The sequence below is a fragment of the Gambusia affinis genome, linkage group LG12 (genome assembly GCF_019740435.1).
Source record: "Gambusia affinis linkage group LG12, SWU_Gaff_1.0, whole genome shotgun sequence".
In the NCBI taxonomy this organism is placed as follows: domain Eukaryota; kingdom Metazoa; phylum Chordata; class Actinopteri; order Cyprinodontiformes; family Poeciliidae; genus Gambusia; species Gambusia affinis.
Window position 1 is genome coordinate 19,845,279 of NC_057879.1, and position 17,760 is coordinate 19,863,038.

At 36.2% G+C, this 17,760-nt stretch overlaps 1 protein-coding gene and 1 long non-coding RNA gene across 5 annotated transcripts; one reads left to right on the plus strand and one right to left on the minus strand.

Moving 5' to 3' along the window:
• Window positions 1-4,094: 4,094 nt before the first annotated feature.
• loxl5b (lysyl oxidase-like 5b) lies at window positions 4,095-11,611 on the minus strand. 3 transcript variants are annotated; one of them, XM_044133816.1, is made up of 8 exons: window positions 11,570-11,611; window positions 9,350-9,949; window positions 7,254-7,362; window positions 6,749-6,886; window positions 6,375-6,531; window positions 5,538-5,633; window positions 5,311-5,426; window positions 4,095-4,446 (listed from the first exon to the last, which is right to left on the minus strand). In XM_044133816.1, exons 1-8 carry the CDS (start codon window positions 11,598-11,600, stop codon window positions 4,440-4,442), a joined length of 1,254 nt encoding a protein of 417 aa, XP_043989751.1. In that variant the 5' UTR covers window positions 11,601-11,611; the 3' UTR covers window positions 4,095-4,439. The 3 variants fall into 3 exon arrangements, with proteins under 3 accessions (XP_043989751.1, XP_043989752.1, XP_043989753.1); XM_044133817.1 differs by lacking the exon at window positions 11,570-11,611 and adding an exon at window positions 10,961-11,074; XM_044133818.1 differs by lacking the exon at window positions 11,570-11,611 and having other exon boundaries at window positions 9,350-10,243.
• A 62-nt stretch (window positions 11,612-11,673) lies between these two features.
• On the plus strand, window positions 11,674-17,070 carry LOC122840975. 2 transcript variants are annotated; one of them, XR_006372319.1, is made up of 3 exons: window positions 11,674-11,795; window positions 12,035-16,513; window positions 16,623-17,070. It is a non-coding gene; the product is annotated as an uncharacterized LOC122840975 (long non-coding RNA). The 2 variants fall into 2 exon arrangements; XR_006372318.1 differs by having other exon boundaries at window positions 12,035-12,231; window positions 16,371-17,070.
• Window positions 17,071-17,760: the final 690 nt, after the last annotated feature.

Here is a 17,760-nt window from a genome sequence, read left to right on the forward strand (position 1 = left end):
TCCTGAATAATCTCAGCAGGATTACAGAGCTGCTGAGGAATTTCTCCTCTCTGCGCCTAAACCAACCTGCCGATGCTCTCTGGAGGTCGAGCACGTTTCTCTATTCTCGCCCTCTGTCACGCGGCCTGGCTTTGTTGAAATACGACCTCTAAATACCAAACCCTGCCCCCTGGAACCTCGCCGAACACTACAACACCTGGAAAGCTCCTCTGGTTTCCACTCAGTGTACGTTAAATACATATGGCACAATCTCCCTTCTTTACCTCCCTGGACACTGGAATATATGTTCTCCAGCCAAATAAAAGATAACAGGCTGGTATTTTTTTCCCCCTTTGGGTTTTCAGTGCCAAAGGATCGTCTCCAGATGTTGACGTGAAGCCGCACAGCTGAGCAAACACGTATTGTCTTCTCCACAGCACGGCTTGTTTGAAATGACATATTGGTCTGAAAAAGAACAAACCGTTCTCGCTCAGATTTAAACGCATCACTGGACATTGGATGGAAATTGGCAAAAGCAACGTGGAGAGTGAAAATTAACAGTAAAAATATAATCTTAGCTAAGAAAATGTGCTGCAAATCTAATGTTTCCACTGTATTTTAAGTCAATTCAATCAATCCTAGCAACATTACATTCAATTTAGACAACATTACAGAGGATTCCTGTATTGCTGGGTTTCAAACGCGACTCGGATGAAGGCGAAATTCAGATGGGGGTCAGGAAGTGGATTTATCTGGTTCAAAACAGAACAAAATGGATCACAGCGAGTACACTCCTGCCCTAAATGGGCTGGTACGGATGAAGTATCTTGAAAAAATACAAGATAATATGATCCATATCGTCTCGGTAAAAAAGACTTGTCATATAGCCTTGAGGATATACCCGGTGTCGAGGCGATCGACATTAACTAATACCTGGTGCTCGAGCCTTTCAATAGCCTGGAAGCATACATTTATTTTGTTTGGTCAAACATTTAGGATCAAGAGAAGCATTAGATGTCTGTCGACTTGTTTCTGCTGGGTGATTAGCGAGTTGCGCTATTTTGAGAAATTAGTTTACTATAACAATGCTAATGCTATGCTAACAACAAGCTAACCCATGTTATTTCCATGTGCTTGAATCTCCTGGTCAATGATTTATTTAGCTTTTGTAAACCCAAATTCCGGCTGGAGTTGTATGTTAATGTTGAATCATGCTACATTTATACAATGTAGGTCAACCATTAAAAACATGGTACCTTATATATATGTATCACATATCTTACTTTACATATGATATGAATGCTTGTCTAAGTAACTTTCCGATAAAATATCTGAAAATACAATTTAAACGAAGCGATCCTTACCTGTTATAAAGTGGAAAGCAGAATGCAAACTCTGGCAATGCTAGTTTGCGCACCTCTGGTTTTTAGCCCTAGATTGTTGATCGACTTTTCTCGGTACGTTTTTATTTTTATTTTTATTAACTCCTACGTGACCAACTACCTGCGGACGTTTATCTTTCTCACTATTAAAACGGTTGTTTAAACCGTACAAGACACGGACTTTAGGCATTCTGATTCAGTCAAAGGTCGTCTGCTAATGAACCGTCATTTGACTCAGGTGTGTTGAACCAGGGATAAAAGCTAAAACACCCAGGATGCCGGCCCCATAACGACTGGATTGTTCCTAATGAACATTTTATTGCAGAAACCTCAAAAAGCTGTTGTTGTTTTTTTCTGCCAACATTAGTAACAAAAAAAAATAGTTTCGTTCTCAAGTCCAACCCTGATGAGCTCTTAGCACATGTCTGAACTCTGATATTTATTTAGTTAAGCACATCAATCTCAGTTTTAGGCTTTTGTAGCTGAAATCAGCTGCTGGAAAGATCCCTGTCTGTAAATATTAGCTCCAGAAGTCCAAGACAAACAGGAATGCAGATGGATAATTGGAGTAGGGGGGATTTCCAGACATATTTTGTGGCTTACACAATCTATTGAGGCACGGAAGGAGCCTGGCAACTAAAATGTCCTGGTTTCTAATGCTAAAACTGAGCTGAAACACCATGTTGGTGAAATACTTTATATATATCCTCCAGGATTTATGTTACATGTTTGCAATTTGAAACTTCTACAAAGTCCCCAGTAACGATGAATGCATGATGTGTTGAATTAGAATAAAAAAACTGTCTTTTTCTTTAACAATCCAACGAGGAGGACAGTAAGAAATGGCCTTTGTTCATTCCTCCCTGGACGTTTCAGTAGAAGTGACACAGAAACACGAGATCCCATTATTGTGCCTTCACAGAGATCTGTCGGCAAACATGCCATCAGTGTTTGATTGCAGCTCTGTTTGTGTTTGAGGCCACAAGCTGCTCAACCACATCCCCCAAAACCAGAGCTCTTCTGCTCACCCGACAGTGGGAAAAAGACGATTTTGCACCACAGGATGCTTCAATAACTTACAATTATTCTCATTTTTATATTAAAACACAAATATTTATTGCAAATAAAGATTTCAAATAAAAATGGAGGCAATTTAGATTTACTTTAGAAATTTTGCTCTTATAAGTTCAAACACTCAACAAAGTGCGTTGATTTAAATCCAACTGGAATCAGTTCTCAAAAATATTTTATTAAAATAAAGTCGAGAAAAACTAATTAGTTCTAATACACATGGACAAACGTATTTAAGGTCAGAAATTTCACACTCACTTAACAGTTCATATTAATTTCAGATTTTTAAAGATTGATTTAAACAGTTCTTTTTTAGGAGAGAAACATCCATTCATTGTTAATACAAACTGCACGACTTTGCAGCCGTAGGATGTAATAATATACAAAAACTAATTTTTTTTTTTTAAAAAGCAAGCTTTTAGATGCAGATGTTTTGTTTGATAATTGTGCCCCATAAAACTAGAACCTTACAACACTTTTTTTGTAGCCTTCGACAAACTTTTCGTACAGTTCTGTGTGGATATTTATCCACTTTTATTCTGGTTTTTAAACCCAGTTTTTAGATCTTCAGTAGAGCTGAGGTCAGGCTGATTCTGGGGATTCATATTAGCCTAAATTAAAATTAATTAATCAGTTAAAATTAACTCCAGAACCAGTTCTGATGTATGTCAAGGATCATTGGCTTGTTTTAAGATGCGACTGTGTTCAATCAGCCATCTTACCCAAACTCTCACTAACTCCGTTTCCATGACATTGTGCAAATTGAAAGTACAAATATAAATCAGCTTAATGGAAACACAACAATTAAAAAAAAGAAACTCATGTTTTTTGATAAAAAGTTTTTGCACTAGGATGAAATGATCAACAATCAGATGTTACTGGTTGAAAAGATGAAGAAGGCAACAGGAAGTAGTTGGAGGATGATGGTGCAACATCTTTTCCAATGACTTATCGCGTGGTTTTAGTTTATTTTCTTATTTAAATGCAACACCACAATTGCGAAATTGTGTGTTTTTTTGGAAATCTGCAGAATATCACCAAAATTTGCAATGGAAATGCAGCTTTTGTAAATTTCCTGTGAGGAAATTAGTCATAGTGTTTAGGAATGACACAAAACCAGTAAGGTTTTAGTCTAACTGGAACACCAGTGTCTTCGTGGGAAAGAACAACTGTAAAGAGAACATTTCTAATTAATCATTAAAAGCCCAAATTAATAACATGCATACAAACGATTTGTGTACGGTAAGTAAATTTCTGCCTCCATCCTACGCCGGTAAATAACAAATCAGATGTGAGGTTGAAAGAAAAGTCGCAAGTTAATCAGTGTTTTGTGTGTCATGGGGAACAAATCTGATGTTCCCTGAAAATATTTGGTTGTTCTGTTTAAACCGGACATTCCTTCATTATCACAGCTACTTTTGGTCGAGCCCACATCCACCAGGAGGTTGCCATGTTTGCACAACAGTTGCCAGAAGTAACACTTGACAGTTGTTTCAATATCCCGCTGTGTGCAGCTTTTTAAATAAACCAAACTACATAACTCGGGACAGATCTTCGAGGTTTCCGAGATTGTTTTCCCCAGAGTTGGGTTCAGACTAAACAACGTTCACTTGACGGCTGTCCAGCTTGAAAAATGGAGCCTGACCAAAAATGCTGCTGGTTTTAAAATTTTCCAGGAGTTTTATTGATAAAATATACAAGTAACCCTGCGGACACAGACAGGACAGAGCAGAGCACAATAAGAACAGAGCCAAGAAACGACAACAAAACAAAGATTTAAAGCCACTAAGCAATGCTGCTCAAAGCAACAGCACTTGCTGATTTTGCATAATCAAGTAATTTTTATTAAATATCTAGTTTCATTCACAATATTTTACAGAAATTACCAATAAATGCAACTTTTTCCATTTAAATCTGTAATACAAACTTCACCAGTTGCTTTTTTCAGAATACAGGAGGCAACGTTCTGCTGCAGAAACCCAGCAGCTTCATGCAGGAGTTCAGAAGTTAAGCCCTGAAAACAGAAAGACATGATAAATGTAAGGCATATGACAAACCGGGGTTTACCTGCATATTATGGGTAGAAACTACAATTTATTGAAGAATTTCTGCAAACTCTATGCACCTAAATACTTTCACAAATGATGCTGAAGATCTTCTTACTTCACAAAGTCATGACCTGTTTACTTCTGCAGAACATTAATCCCATTTACAAGCAAACGATTTATTCGCCTGCACTCATTGGATTAGCAAATACTCAGAGAAATGTGAGAAAGAAAAAGTTTAAACTATAGATGTGCACAACTTGGAGTTATTTCAAAACAACAGATCAAACCAAAGTCTATGTTAAGATATTTGCACATAAGTCCAAGACTTCTGTGACTAATTAGTTTCATAAGAAACCGCAGACTGTCCAGCTCAGATGAAAGTGAATTTGAACATTCAGAGATAATTAAAGAAAAGTCAATGCTCATGAAGTTGAAATTGCTGAAACATCTCCATAATTTACATCGACACAACCTCCTGACTTGATTAAAATTTTTAATGCTCACATGGAGAAACATCATTACTTCTGGTGAAATGTTTTATGTATCTATCAGAAAGATATTAAGCTATTTAATCATACGGCATGGTGTTGACAGTGTCATGCTGTGGGACTTTTTTCAGCAATCGTGCTGCTCAAAGTGGATGGAATAAGGAAGGAGGACTACCTTTAAATAATTTCATCTCATACTTCATACTTGTGTTGGGTAGTGGACACAACTTTCACATTAATTTCAAATTAATCAAGTTTTACCACATTTTTTGTAACAGAACAACAAAGTATGTAGCTACACAAACTTATTATTAAAAGGTTTCTAAAGTGAGTGGTTGGTACCTTGCTATTCGACAGCCACGTGTCTGAACATAAACGCCTGTATATATGACGTCACACCTCACAACGTTGTTGGTGAAATCTGATTCCAGGACGTGGAAATTGGGATTCACTGTAACCTGAGGAAAACAAAAAATAAAATAATGAAAACTTCTGCAGGAACATTTTTAATGTTGGGAGTTCTGCTGTGAATTCAATGAAATCACGAATCAGGAGAATGAATCGTAAACCTGCAGGATGTAATTTCCTGGAGGGACGTCGGTGATGTCGATCCACTGGCAGTCGATGTTGGCGGCGTAAGTGTCATGGCAGCCTGGACTCAGTCCCTGAAAACACAAACACATCCACTAAAACTGTGAGAACCTGGAAAAAGTTTGTATTTCTTCTTAATAAAAGATTAATTTATCTTTTTACTATAACTGTCTTTATTTAAAATTTTTGTATTGATTGTATAAACTGATAAAAATTTGGAGTTACGTCATATTAACTTTGTTTTGTATAACTTCTGATTGTTTTTAGCAAGCCAAATTTATCAGGAATAACAAATAAAAAATCAGCTAATTGACTAGTTCTGGTGCATTTTCAAGTAATATATTGACAATAATACACATTTCACCTCTCAAAGACCAATAAACTTAAATTTTTGTAAAGAACACAACTATGGACCTGGAATATATTTTAAACAATAAATAAACCACAAATAAAAACCACACACAATTGAAACCAAAGGTAAAATGCATTGTGAAGTCTTTATGAACAAAATATCCCATCAAAAAATATTAATCATCAAGCTCATTTTAATTTAACATGTGAGTAATTGCTAAATTGCTCATTGTGAAGAGTTTTGGAAGGCTTTCTCATTCCTTTCTGACCAAATTAGGACAAAATCCTACTTAAATATTTTCTGGAAAAGGCAGATTTTTGACAGGTTTTACCAAATAGAAACTCTGCTTGACGGCAGCTGGAGGTCTGTTTACAGTGACCAACAGGCCCACCTGGACTTGTATGTTTTAAGGAAAATCATAACAGCTGTAAAGTCTTGGCTCACACTTCATTTCCAGCTCTACCTGCGTGTGAGACGTGCAGGCGTAGCGGCGTCTGAATCCAGGGTCGCAGCCCGTGTCCTCCAGGCAGAAACTCGCCTTGTGTCCCTCAGCCACTTTACGTCCCGTCATGATGTCCAGCAGGTCGTAGTTACTGAAGGCGTCCATGCTGTGGAAATGCCTGAGGATGTAAAACAGATTAAGCTGAACTGAAAATAACATTCTATTTCTTCTGGCAGGCTTCAGGAATGCCTTTAGGGTCAGAATTTTATTGTCATGACTATATTTTGGGGTTGTGGTGATGCTTTCCTGGCTCGTCAGATCAGAACGGAGCAGCACTAATCCGACCATCTATAAACAAAATCATGTGATGTCTCTTATTTCTACATTAAACTCACTGATGACAGCTGTGCCAGTCCCACTGATATCTGGGCTTGAGCGGGAGGAAGTCTGCGGTTCCTTGGTTCTTCACTTTCTGTGGGAATCGCAGCAGAACCCTGAAGTCGATGTCTCGAACGTTGGGCTCATAAGCCGACCTTGGATGGAGATGAAAATAAAAATGGGATAAGAGGAGCTGGAAAGTGCTGCTGCTGCTGCTGGCTGAGCTCCCAGCTGTAGTTTTCTTAAATGTATTGAAGCACAAATGATTTGTTCGAGTGAGCTCAGTGCTTTTGGGAAAGTCAACCCAGAACATTTATGTCTTGGCAGGATTTTATTCTGGCCAGCCACTTCTCCATAGGAAGATCAAACAGCTTTTATAACTTCACTCAAATAAATCAAAAAAGAAAAACCCAAAACAACCTAAAGCTGAAACGTAAAGGAAAGTTTCATGTGCTTGTGTGAGGTACTGGGCGGACGTGCAGCTGAGTGCGTACCAGACTTGAATGACCTTTGGAAACGTACCTGGACAGACAGTTTTCCTCTGCAGCACAGCGTAGCGCGTAGATCTGCATGCGCTGGACGTAAGTCCCTGCTTGGATGGCATAGGGATCTGGAATGAGGTCTGGCAGTCCTGGAGAGGGAATAAGAAGGACAATCCAACTTATTTAGGCTGGAAACAGTTTATGGAGGTGAAATCTGGACTAAAAAAATGTTTGCATTCCTTCACAATCATTGTTTCTGGTATTAGCTTGATTCAAAGGCATTTTTCTCAGTTCACATCATTGCTCTGGAAACTAAAATATTCACAGAACCAGATGACTCAAAGGATAACCATCAAATTATACAAGTTGGGAATTAAAAACAAAGTCTTACTTTTTAAAAAATATGTTGTTTTTTTTACACATTTGTTAAAACTATCATCATGTTGTGACTGTCTGTGAAAAGATCGATCGCCTCTATCTCCTCTCTGAGTTAATGCTGTCTTTTGAAGAAATGCACCACTTCCAACAAAAACCAACCAATCAGAGCCAGGAGGAGGGTCTTAGTGCTGTCAATTAAGCTCATGTACTCACTGCTAAATGTGGTAATAACGGAGAAACAACTTAAGAAGAGTTTTTATGTTTGGCTGTGTTTATCTCCTACATGAAACAATTGGATGAGCCACTGCTAACATTAAATCTTGTCTTTAATGCAGTAGAAAATACTGCTAATTAGGTAGCAATCTGCACAATATTTATATCAGAATGGACTGCTTAAAGTGGAATAATTGAGCAATAAACTTGCATTTTTTAAAAACAAAATATATATTTACCCAGTTAGATACAGAATCACAGCAGCAGAGTCATGGAAGCACACATTATTTACCAATATTATCGCCAAATTCAAATCTTGAATCTTGAATCGGTCAAAAAACTGCTCAACTGATTTTGTAGTTATCTCTGTTTCTGGAGCAGCTATTAAACCTTTTCTTACCACTGAATTTTCCAATAATGTGCCAGTTTACCACACTGAACAGCCAACTTCTTAAGCGATGAGTTGGTGAGCCAGAAAACTGCCAAGACAGCAATATTCTCCATTACTGTGGAGGCCATAACTGGACCAAAACATTTCCGTCTTAAATGTTGTAGTTGTTGTTTTGTGTTACATTTTTTTTTTATTTTTAGAGAAACACAATTTTAGGTTGTAATTATAATAGATTTAAATTAACTAAATGAAATCAATGACATTTTAGATTACATTTCAAGTTATTGAGATGCAGCTGAATAAATGACGACTTCCTGAGAATTACACTAGCAGACAGACATCTTGGCTGTTCTTTAAGATATGAATGAATACTTTTTATGGTAATAAAATTTTACATTCATCTTAACAAACTCCCTATAATCTAAAGAACAATCACCAATCAAGGATTATCCAATCCAGTTTGGATATTTTAATTTCTGGATATCAAACTCCATCAGATGCTTCCTTTAAATGATATGTTATCCTGGAAATGTTGCAGTTTTTGAACATACAAAGATATTTTTACTCCAGTAAAAGTAAAACCTACTCTATTAAGAGTAAAATATGTGTTCACTGATCAAAACATCAATCTTTTAATGTTTAAAAGCTACATATTCAGATGGATCAAAATATAAAGCTTTGATGAAATTTTGGTCTTAAAAAACCTAAATGAAAAGAATTCATAGCATTATTACAAAATAACAAAATGAGGCAAAATAAACATTTCCAAATCAGTTTCTTCCAATATAAAAATAAAAAGGTTATGAAACTTTGACAAAAAATAAACTGCAGGAGTGTGTTCACGTCCTGTGAATTTTTGGTCAAAATATATTTGTGAAGTAACTCAAACTGAGTAGAGTATCCAGTGAGTAACTTCAAACTGGAAATTACTCAAACTGATACTTTTACTTGAGTAAGGCAAAAGTATCGCTACTTTTACTTTTACTCAAGTAGCGATAGGCCTACCTCAAAATAAAATCACTCAAGTAATTAAAATACTCCTTAAAGTATTTTTTCCCCAAAATGTTACTCAAGTAAAGGTTACTAGTACTCCGATTAAAATTGAGGCTTGTTTTTAATGTGACTGGATTTGAAAGAGACACTTTTGGACTCACCATTTTGAAAGTACCTGGTTCCGTACCCTGTCCCGGGCGGGTGACGCGTCCGGCCCACTGACCTTCCTCTGGCGGGATATATGTTGTAAAAAACAGAGTTCCTGTGAGTTTTGAACGGATTTCGGGGGTCGTCGCTGACCATGCCATCTCCATCACCCTCGTTTGTTTGATAAACTCTTGACACTGGGAGCGGAGCGGGAGCGTCAGATTCGGTTTCCAGAACTGATGGATGCGCGGGTTGCCTGGAGATAAGCATCCCGTCCCGCAATGCGCGTAATTGTTGGAGTTGCTGCTGCTCTCCTGTGTTACTGGAGGCACCAACAGCTTCTCTTCCGCTTAATGAGTCTCTTAAACTCCCGAATGAAGAGAAATTGAAGCGCTGTGCGTCAGTAAACCTCACAACCTGCGCTCCTCTGTGCGCACCCGGCACATTGCTGGCAGCGCCCTCCCTCCTCCTGCTCAGATAAACTCTGGACTGGCTGCCAGACCGAGCCGGAGCCTGGTACTCTGATCCGGTGCTCATCAAGCTGTAAACCTGCCCGTTATTCTCCCACTGGATGCGGTGCCGCCAGGGTCCAGCTGGGCGCTGCTGTCCAAAAACTAAAGGCAGAAGGATTTGGGAAAGATATAATAAAACTAACCACTTTGCCATGACAAAAATAAGAGAAAATAAAAAGAAATGCACAAGTTTAAATGATATGTTATCTGAAATCAGGTGAAGAGAAGCTGGAAGAAGAGGATGAAAAGCGAAGATGCGCACTCGGGTCCAACTCTTGGAAACAGCATAACTTAACAGCTTGAACAGAAAGGAGGGACGGACCTGGCCTCTGGAAATTTGTCCAGTTACTTTTGTAAAGTCAAACTCCCATGACGATGAATTAACCCTTCCCTCCCCATGGTTAACTTTGGTTTGTTCAGTAAACTTTACGCACAGGTGTGACCACCGGCCATTCTAACGCTACCATTAAATCTAATTATTTTCCACAAAGAAAATCACCCAGTCCTTTAATCTCTTACATTTACCTGCGCATCTATAATTAAAACAAACCGCAGAAGTTTTATTATTATTATTATTATTATTATTATTATTATTATTATTATTATTATTATTATTATTATTATTATTATTATTAGTAGTAGTAGTAGTAGTAAAACTGGAATGTTATAAAGATTCAAAATGTTGAACGGTCTTATAGTTTGCTGTATTGAAAACATCAAAAGATTCCTAAAAAAATACATAAAAAAACCTGTTTGTAGTTCACACGCAGCGACGCCTTGTCACAGTTTTAAACGCTCACCAGAAGGCGGCAGTATAGGTCTTTCTATTTTTGTGATATTTCATGTCTTTGTTGCATTAGTGTTGCGCAATGTGCCTGTTAATTTTCTCAAAATGTGGATAATGGGGTGCACAAAAAGGATAAGCAAAGTTTTAACATTCTTCTGGATAAATACAATATTGTTGTTTTATTCTTGTTTTTTTTCTGTTGTGTTTTTTCAGGTTTATTTTTGTTTGTTTTGAATATTTCTATGAAATAATAACATATTATTTGAGGCAATTCCAGCAGCTTAATGTTAGCCTGCTTTGTTTGCTCCTAAAAAAGCAGCTCTTACTCTGAAACGAAGCCTTCAGGGTCACACGAAACCTGCAGATTTCCACATGGACCAGCTAAATGCCTTCGTGAGAAAAACCGAGCTATTCAGCTATTTTTATTTGGACAACGCTTCCATCTGGATGCTGTGCAGTTCGAAGGATTTCTGCCTTTATTATTATTTTTTTTACTTTTGGATGCACAACCGTCTCAACAAGGTCTTATTCATAGAACCAGGTGCAGCTAGTTAGCATCTCGAAAGCTCAAATAAAACCTGAACTATGACCCTAAATCCCAGAGGAGATGAAAAGGAGGCTTCATGTTTGGCGAGCATGAGAAAGAGAAAATCTTTTCCATCCGTTATATCTCTGATTATCGGCAACAATTCAAAGTGTAGCGGCAAAAGCAAATGAGGTGGATTAGCAGTGATTGCTACCAGCTGATGGTGTCATTCAGGACAATTTGCTCAATATTGAGCTGTTGGCATGTAAACGCCTCTTAAGAATCACTGCAAGACTGGCTGCTACTGGAGATCCTTGAAACCTGCAGACAGACAGACAGACAGACAGATAGACAGATAGATAGACAGATAGATAGATAGATAGATAATATTCATCTTCTGTCATATCACCCAGTGACTTTTCCTCAGCCAAATAGGGCATTGTAATGGAAAGCTGCTCTATTTTTAAACAGAGAAACCTTCTTCATGTTCTGAGTCCGGCTCCGCCCCGTATTGGATCCGGTTCCGCCCCGCTGTGTTGTCTGCAACCACCCGAATTTATAAGAAGCACTGAGCCTCAGCAGCGGTTTGGCAGGAGACCTCCTGAGAAGAACATGTAACCCACAAAATATAGCCAGTAAGTATCAATGTTGAATTGAGCCTTTATTGTATGTGTGACCTGAAAGTAAACAAATCACAACAAATGTTGCACCAATAATAGTTTTTACTGTAATTTAGTAATGGTTTACTAAAGCAAAGAAAAAAAAAATTGAAGCAAAAAAGTTTCTGGTTGTTTTGATAGTACAGGAGCAGCAGCAGCAAATTACTCCCTGAGTGAAAGACTAATGCTTTTACACTTTGAATATATCAATCTAGGTGACCAAGGCTGCTCACAACTTTGCTTCTTGTGAGAAATAAAGAAGATGATGGTCTTAAAATGGTTTTACTAGAAGAAACTCCCCCGGTTCATGGAATATACCAGTTGTGTTTCTGTGAGGCCTTACTCTGCCATTCTGAGGAGTAAAATGATAAATCCAGAGGGTTTACCACTGATCTTTGGGGAGACAAAGCAGGTGAGAAGCTGGAAAACTGTTTGAAAAATGAGAATGAATAAACTCTGCTGCTGTGTGTGTGTCAAAGCCAAAAACAATAAATAAAATATGTATATTGAAGGAAAATGCTTAATTAAAGTGTAATGTTACTGATTAATTCATGATTTGACACGTTGTTTAGTGTGACATGTCTGGCTAACCCTGTCTGCTCGGTCAGCTCTCCTCGTGTTTCAGCCCTTAGCCACATGCTGCTCTGTCCATCATCACGTTTTTCATTCATCAACATGTGACAAATTAGTGTTGCAACTTCAATATGTGATCTATTAAAAAGAGTCTGACCTTTAGTCTGTCTTGTGTTGATCACATGTATTAAACTTGATTTCTTCTATGAGAAAGAAGCAACAATAAACCAGAAATATGTTGCTGGAAACAGTTTGGGACGTTTAAGTTTCACTTTACAACATCTGATTTGAAGGATGTGATTATTGAGCTTTACACAAATGATTAACAATCCAGTTTAATTTAGTTTATTAATGTAGCACCAATTCACAGCAAATGTCATCTGAAGGCTCTTTACTTAAAAATAAAATCAGTAATACTAGCAACAATATTGATTAATCTGTGTCTTACATTGTCCTTAGTTTATTTTTCTGAAATTACATATTGTTAAACTAAATCAAATGTAAGAATATTACTTATGTTGGTGTTTCTGTACATGTTTTTCATGCTGCTTTAAAGTACTGTTTGCGTTGTTAAAGCAAAAATGTCCACATGTAGAGGAAGTGGTAATGAATTTAAGTGTATTTTTAAAAATTCTCCAACTAAAAAAGGTGAAATTATTCAGCTCGCATTGCTTCTAAAAAATTAAGAGACCACTTTAAATGATCAGTTTCTCTGATTTTACTTTTTATATTCGAGTAAATGATTATTGTTCTTTCATTCTATGAACTATTAACAACATAGCTATGACATTCCAAGCAATAATTTAGTTTTTATTTGCAGAAAATGAGAAACGATTAAAATAAAAAAAAGATGCAGTGCTTTCAAGCCTCAAACAATTCACAGAAAACAAGTTCATGTCAATTTAGAAACATCAATCCTAATGTTTTAACTCAGGAAGAGTTCAGGAATCAATATTTGGTGGAACAACCAGGAGGTTTTCAATGGTTTTTTTCAGAGCTGTTTTGCTGTTTATAGCTCAAAACTAGTTGCTTCCCTTGAACTTTAAAATATTTCAATAAATCATAACCACAAAAGGATTCCAACAAACTACCAACTAAATGTTTAATGGAAGGAAAATTACACATGGTTGTGCAATTGTGATCAGTCCCCCTGTGGTGCTTCTTTGTAGAATGACCTTTTACCTTTGACCTCATTTGCAGCTGCAGGTGTTTCACAGTTTGTCTCTGTTGGCTTTGAGACTGAAATCTTTTTCTATTCTCATCTGATGGAAACTGTTTGTTATTTTTGACACTTACCACAGATATTCAGAGCTACCTCTAGACTAGACTGATTGTAAATAATAGAGTTTGGTCTAAATTACAATATTTTAGCCTTTGCTGCATGTTTAGGGTCACTGGCCTGCTTGAAGTCTCACATCTTTTATCGTCCTCTAGCAGAATATTTAGCTCCATTCATCTTCCAGTCAATTCAGATAAGTTTGCTTTCCCTTCGTATTTTTGTCTTTCTTTCAATAGTAGCTTTCCTCTTGGGATTTCAAGTATTTCCCTTAGATTTTCAGAGAGATTTAGATCTGGACTTTGACTGGGCCGTTCCACAAAATGTGGGAAACGTTCTAGATATTCAAACTGTTCACCTGACATGTTTACAGTCATTTTTAGATGCCATTATTTTACATATTAATGTTCTTTGTTTCTGACTTTTTGTTTTGGTTTCTTTCTGCTTGTTCCTGCCAACAAAATGCATTTTCCCACAGTAAGATGCTGCCACCACCGAGTTTCAGTAGGACTGGGGTGTTTAGGAAAATGCCCACATGAGATTTGTAATTAGGACAAAATATGTACATTTCTGTCCTATTTGTACAGAGGACAATAGTAGTAGTTTTGTTGATAAATTGTCCCACCTAAGCTGTGTATCTCTGCAGCTCCTCCAGAGTCACCTTCAGTTGTTTCTGTGATTAACTCTCTCTTCGCTCAGCCAGCTTAAGAGGCGGCCATGTTGTTTTAGGTCTGCAGTTGTCCAACACTCTTCAGTTGTTAAATAATTAAAGAGAAATCCGTGAGATGCTCTTCGGAAATTGTTTTATAATCTAATTCTGTTCAAACACAATTATTGACTCGGTGGTTCTTGCATGAATGGTTTCCTAGGTTACCCCCTCTTTCTGCCGCCTTATAACTAATTAAAATGTAAGCAGTTATCTGAATGGTTTTCCAGTAGAAAGCAGTAACCTAATCTCCCAAGAAGTAGTCAATTTATTTCTTCATGATGGCACAATTATTATTTTCTAATTCTTCTGTGCTCCATCCTTTACTGATGCACTGTAAAACATTTGAAGGTGGTTTAACTTGAAAATGAAAGTCCTTATTCTGCCTTGAAAATACAATTTAATTCAACAAGAAAATTGTTTTGGTTTTAATTCAGAAATTAATGTTCATGAAGTTGATTTAACGTTCTCTAATTATTGTTTTTTTTTTAATTCATTAATCTTGAATTGAGTTTTAACTCAATACTGCACTTTTAAACCAAATAATTTTTTCACAATACGAAAGAAAAAACTAGTCAAAAAGCACATGATTCTCTATTATCTTTACTCACAATATCAAGTTAAAATAACTTATTTTATTTAGAATAATTTGAATTCTTGTTTTAAATTGCATGAATAAATTTGAGCATGATCTGATAATGAATTTTATTAAGCATCTCAATGAATTCAGTCCAAAAACATTTAGTGTAAACAGGAAATTATCCTCAAAGTTTAAAATAAACATTTACCTTAGTAACACACAAGAGTCATCAATCTAACACACTTCCATCTCAGGATACAAAAACATGCTGCTAAGCATTCTGGGAAATATTTCCCACTGCTCTCTTTTTCTTCTATCATTTTTTTAAAAGTTTTAACCTAAAAACTCATTTATTCAACTCTTAATAAAAAGTTAACACAACTTACAGCTGTAAACTTTTCATTCACAAACTCACATATTTCGGTTAAAAATCTAAACTCACTAAATTTATTTGGCAAAACTGAATGCAGCTCAAATGTTTTACAGTGCAGTACAAAATGTTTAATAATTATAAAGCAGTCTATTACGCTGGATTTAATTTAGGAGTATCAGAAGAAAAGGGGTCTGATTGGGAATGAATGTTGTTTGTTGAGGTTTCAACCACTTTGAAAACCATTTAAAATTTTCCTTTCATTCCACAAAATATGCTGCTGAGCCATTTTAACTTTCTATATACTTGAATAACTTAAAAAAGAAAAAAAAAACATTTAGGATTATTTTTACTATACTATACTTTTAACTTTTACTTAAGTACTTTTTTAAAATAAAATACTACTATCCTTCAGTGCAAGCCAAAGACAGACTTATTATTTGTGAACAAGGTTTGTTTTCAAATGTTATTTTCTGCCTGCTGCACAATTTGGCACTAGACGTACTTCATCCTGTTCAAACATATATTTTATTTGCATTACTGACTATAAATATTAGTTTCATAGTTTTTTTTTGTGGAAAATTTCTGCCTGAATCTGTTATTTTTTTTATTTAATTTGAAGATGTAAAATACCAGAATTTAGATACAAATACATTTTTGTCTCACTGATTACAATATTATTAAATATTAAATCAGATTTTTTTTTTACTTGTTGTTACTACTTCAGTAGTTTTTAAACCACATATTTTGTTACTCTTACTTGGACAGCTACTTTTTACTTTTATTTGGGCAAAAACATGTTGAAGTGGAGCTACTTTTACAATCTTTGGAAACCACCAAACTCTGTATGCCAGCAATTAACTGCAGTGTTTCATTACTGTGTATTTCTGCTGAAATCATGATAGATAAATAAATGAAGATGTAAGTAAATTAATTGTTTGTAAGAATAAGACAAAAACAGTACTAAGAAGTATTTTTACTCATATAAGAGAAAGTATTTCTGTGTCACTTGCACATGATTTAAGGATAAACTCCTCCTCACACAGCATGGCTCATGTGATATGTCTCCTTATCTCCTGTGTCGTTGCCTCTGCGTCCTTTTTTGGACTCCCTGGCTGGAGGTTTCCATGATGACTGATCACGTTACATTTGGGGGCAGGACAGGGAAACCACACAGGGCTTCAAAGCTGTGAGTGGGTGTGTTGCAATCAGTAATTGGCTGTACATTTGTTCCATATATTCCCTTGACGCCTCAGGCCTGGAGCCTAAATTTACTCCTGCTTTTCTGGCATGTGAAGAACCCCGCAGATGCATCATGAGACCCTGACCTTCCCCTGACACACCCTCGGAGGTGAAAATGCTTTGAATATACGAACTGAGGTCTGTCTTTGAGATTTGATGATTGTAAGGATTTTAGAAACCAGATTTAATAATTTTTTTCTGTTTATTTTGTTTGCTTGCCTTTTATTCCACTTGGTTTTCATTTTAAAGCACAAATAAAGTGAAACTACACTGCGTTGTGTTTTGTCTTATTTTACTTTTTGGCATATTCTGATAAAACATTGAAGCAGAAATCATAAAACAACAAAACAAAATTAAATTATGAAGCATTTTAGCCCTGATTGGGACAACATTTAATGTTACAAGATGCAGAAAAATGTGATGTAAGCCTTAAAACCAACAGCTGGTGCTCTGGGTGTTGGATTCAGCCAGACATACACAGTTTGTTCTGCTGCTGACTCAACTTTGCCCGGCTGCAAGGGAAAGAATATTTTACTCATGGGTTTGTTGATATGTTACCCCTAGATGTCCTTTAATAACCTCAAGAAGCTCAGAATAAATCTAAAAGCAGCACATTCAACCAAACATACATTTGGTATTTCCAAATTCAGTGTTTACAATTTGCTACGTGGCCAAAGCAACAAATTAAAACTGAAGAAACAACAAATTAAGTTATAGTCATCATGGACGTGAATGGAAAATTTAATTGAGTTTTTATTGATTTATTCAGACAAACAGTTGAATTTTTTGTGAATTTTTTACATCTATAAAAGGTTAAAAGTATAAGGATTTCTCCTCATTAATAGCAGGTTAAATGTCCTTGAGTTTATCTTTGATCACATATTTTTTGTTGCTATCAAACGAAAGTGTATCGCTCTTCTTGGAGGGTTTGATAGTTTTTAGTTCAAATGTTTGATTTTCTGCAACAGATTCAACATTTTAATGACAATTTAAATATAGTTGAGATTGAGGTTTATTTCAGATGCTAACCAGTTTTATCCTGATCAAATATGAGGTGTTTAGTTTAGCTTAGTTTTATTTGTTGTGTAATGCTTGTGTTGCGTTGTGGTTTGTATTCTTTTAATTGTACTATTGCTTTTGTGGGTATGACCCAAATTAATGTTACAATTGGGACAATGAACTCATAACTACAAT

Coding starts and splice junctions, on each gene's coding strand:
- loxl5b (XM_044133818.1), bottom strand. CDS start 10,001: ATGGCAAAGTGGTTAGTTTTATTATATCTTTCCCAAATCCTTCTGCCT. Junction 6,532..6,748: donor GACTGGCACAGCTGTCATCA/GTGAGTTTAATG, acceptor TTACATCCTCAG/GCATTTCCACAGCATGGACG. Junction 5,427..5,537: donor CAGGAAATTACATCCTGCAG/GTTTACGATTCA, acceptor TGTTTTCCTCAG/GTTACAGTGAATCCCAATTT.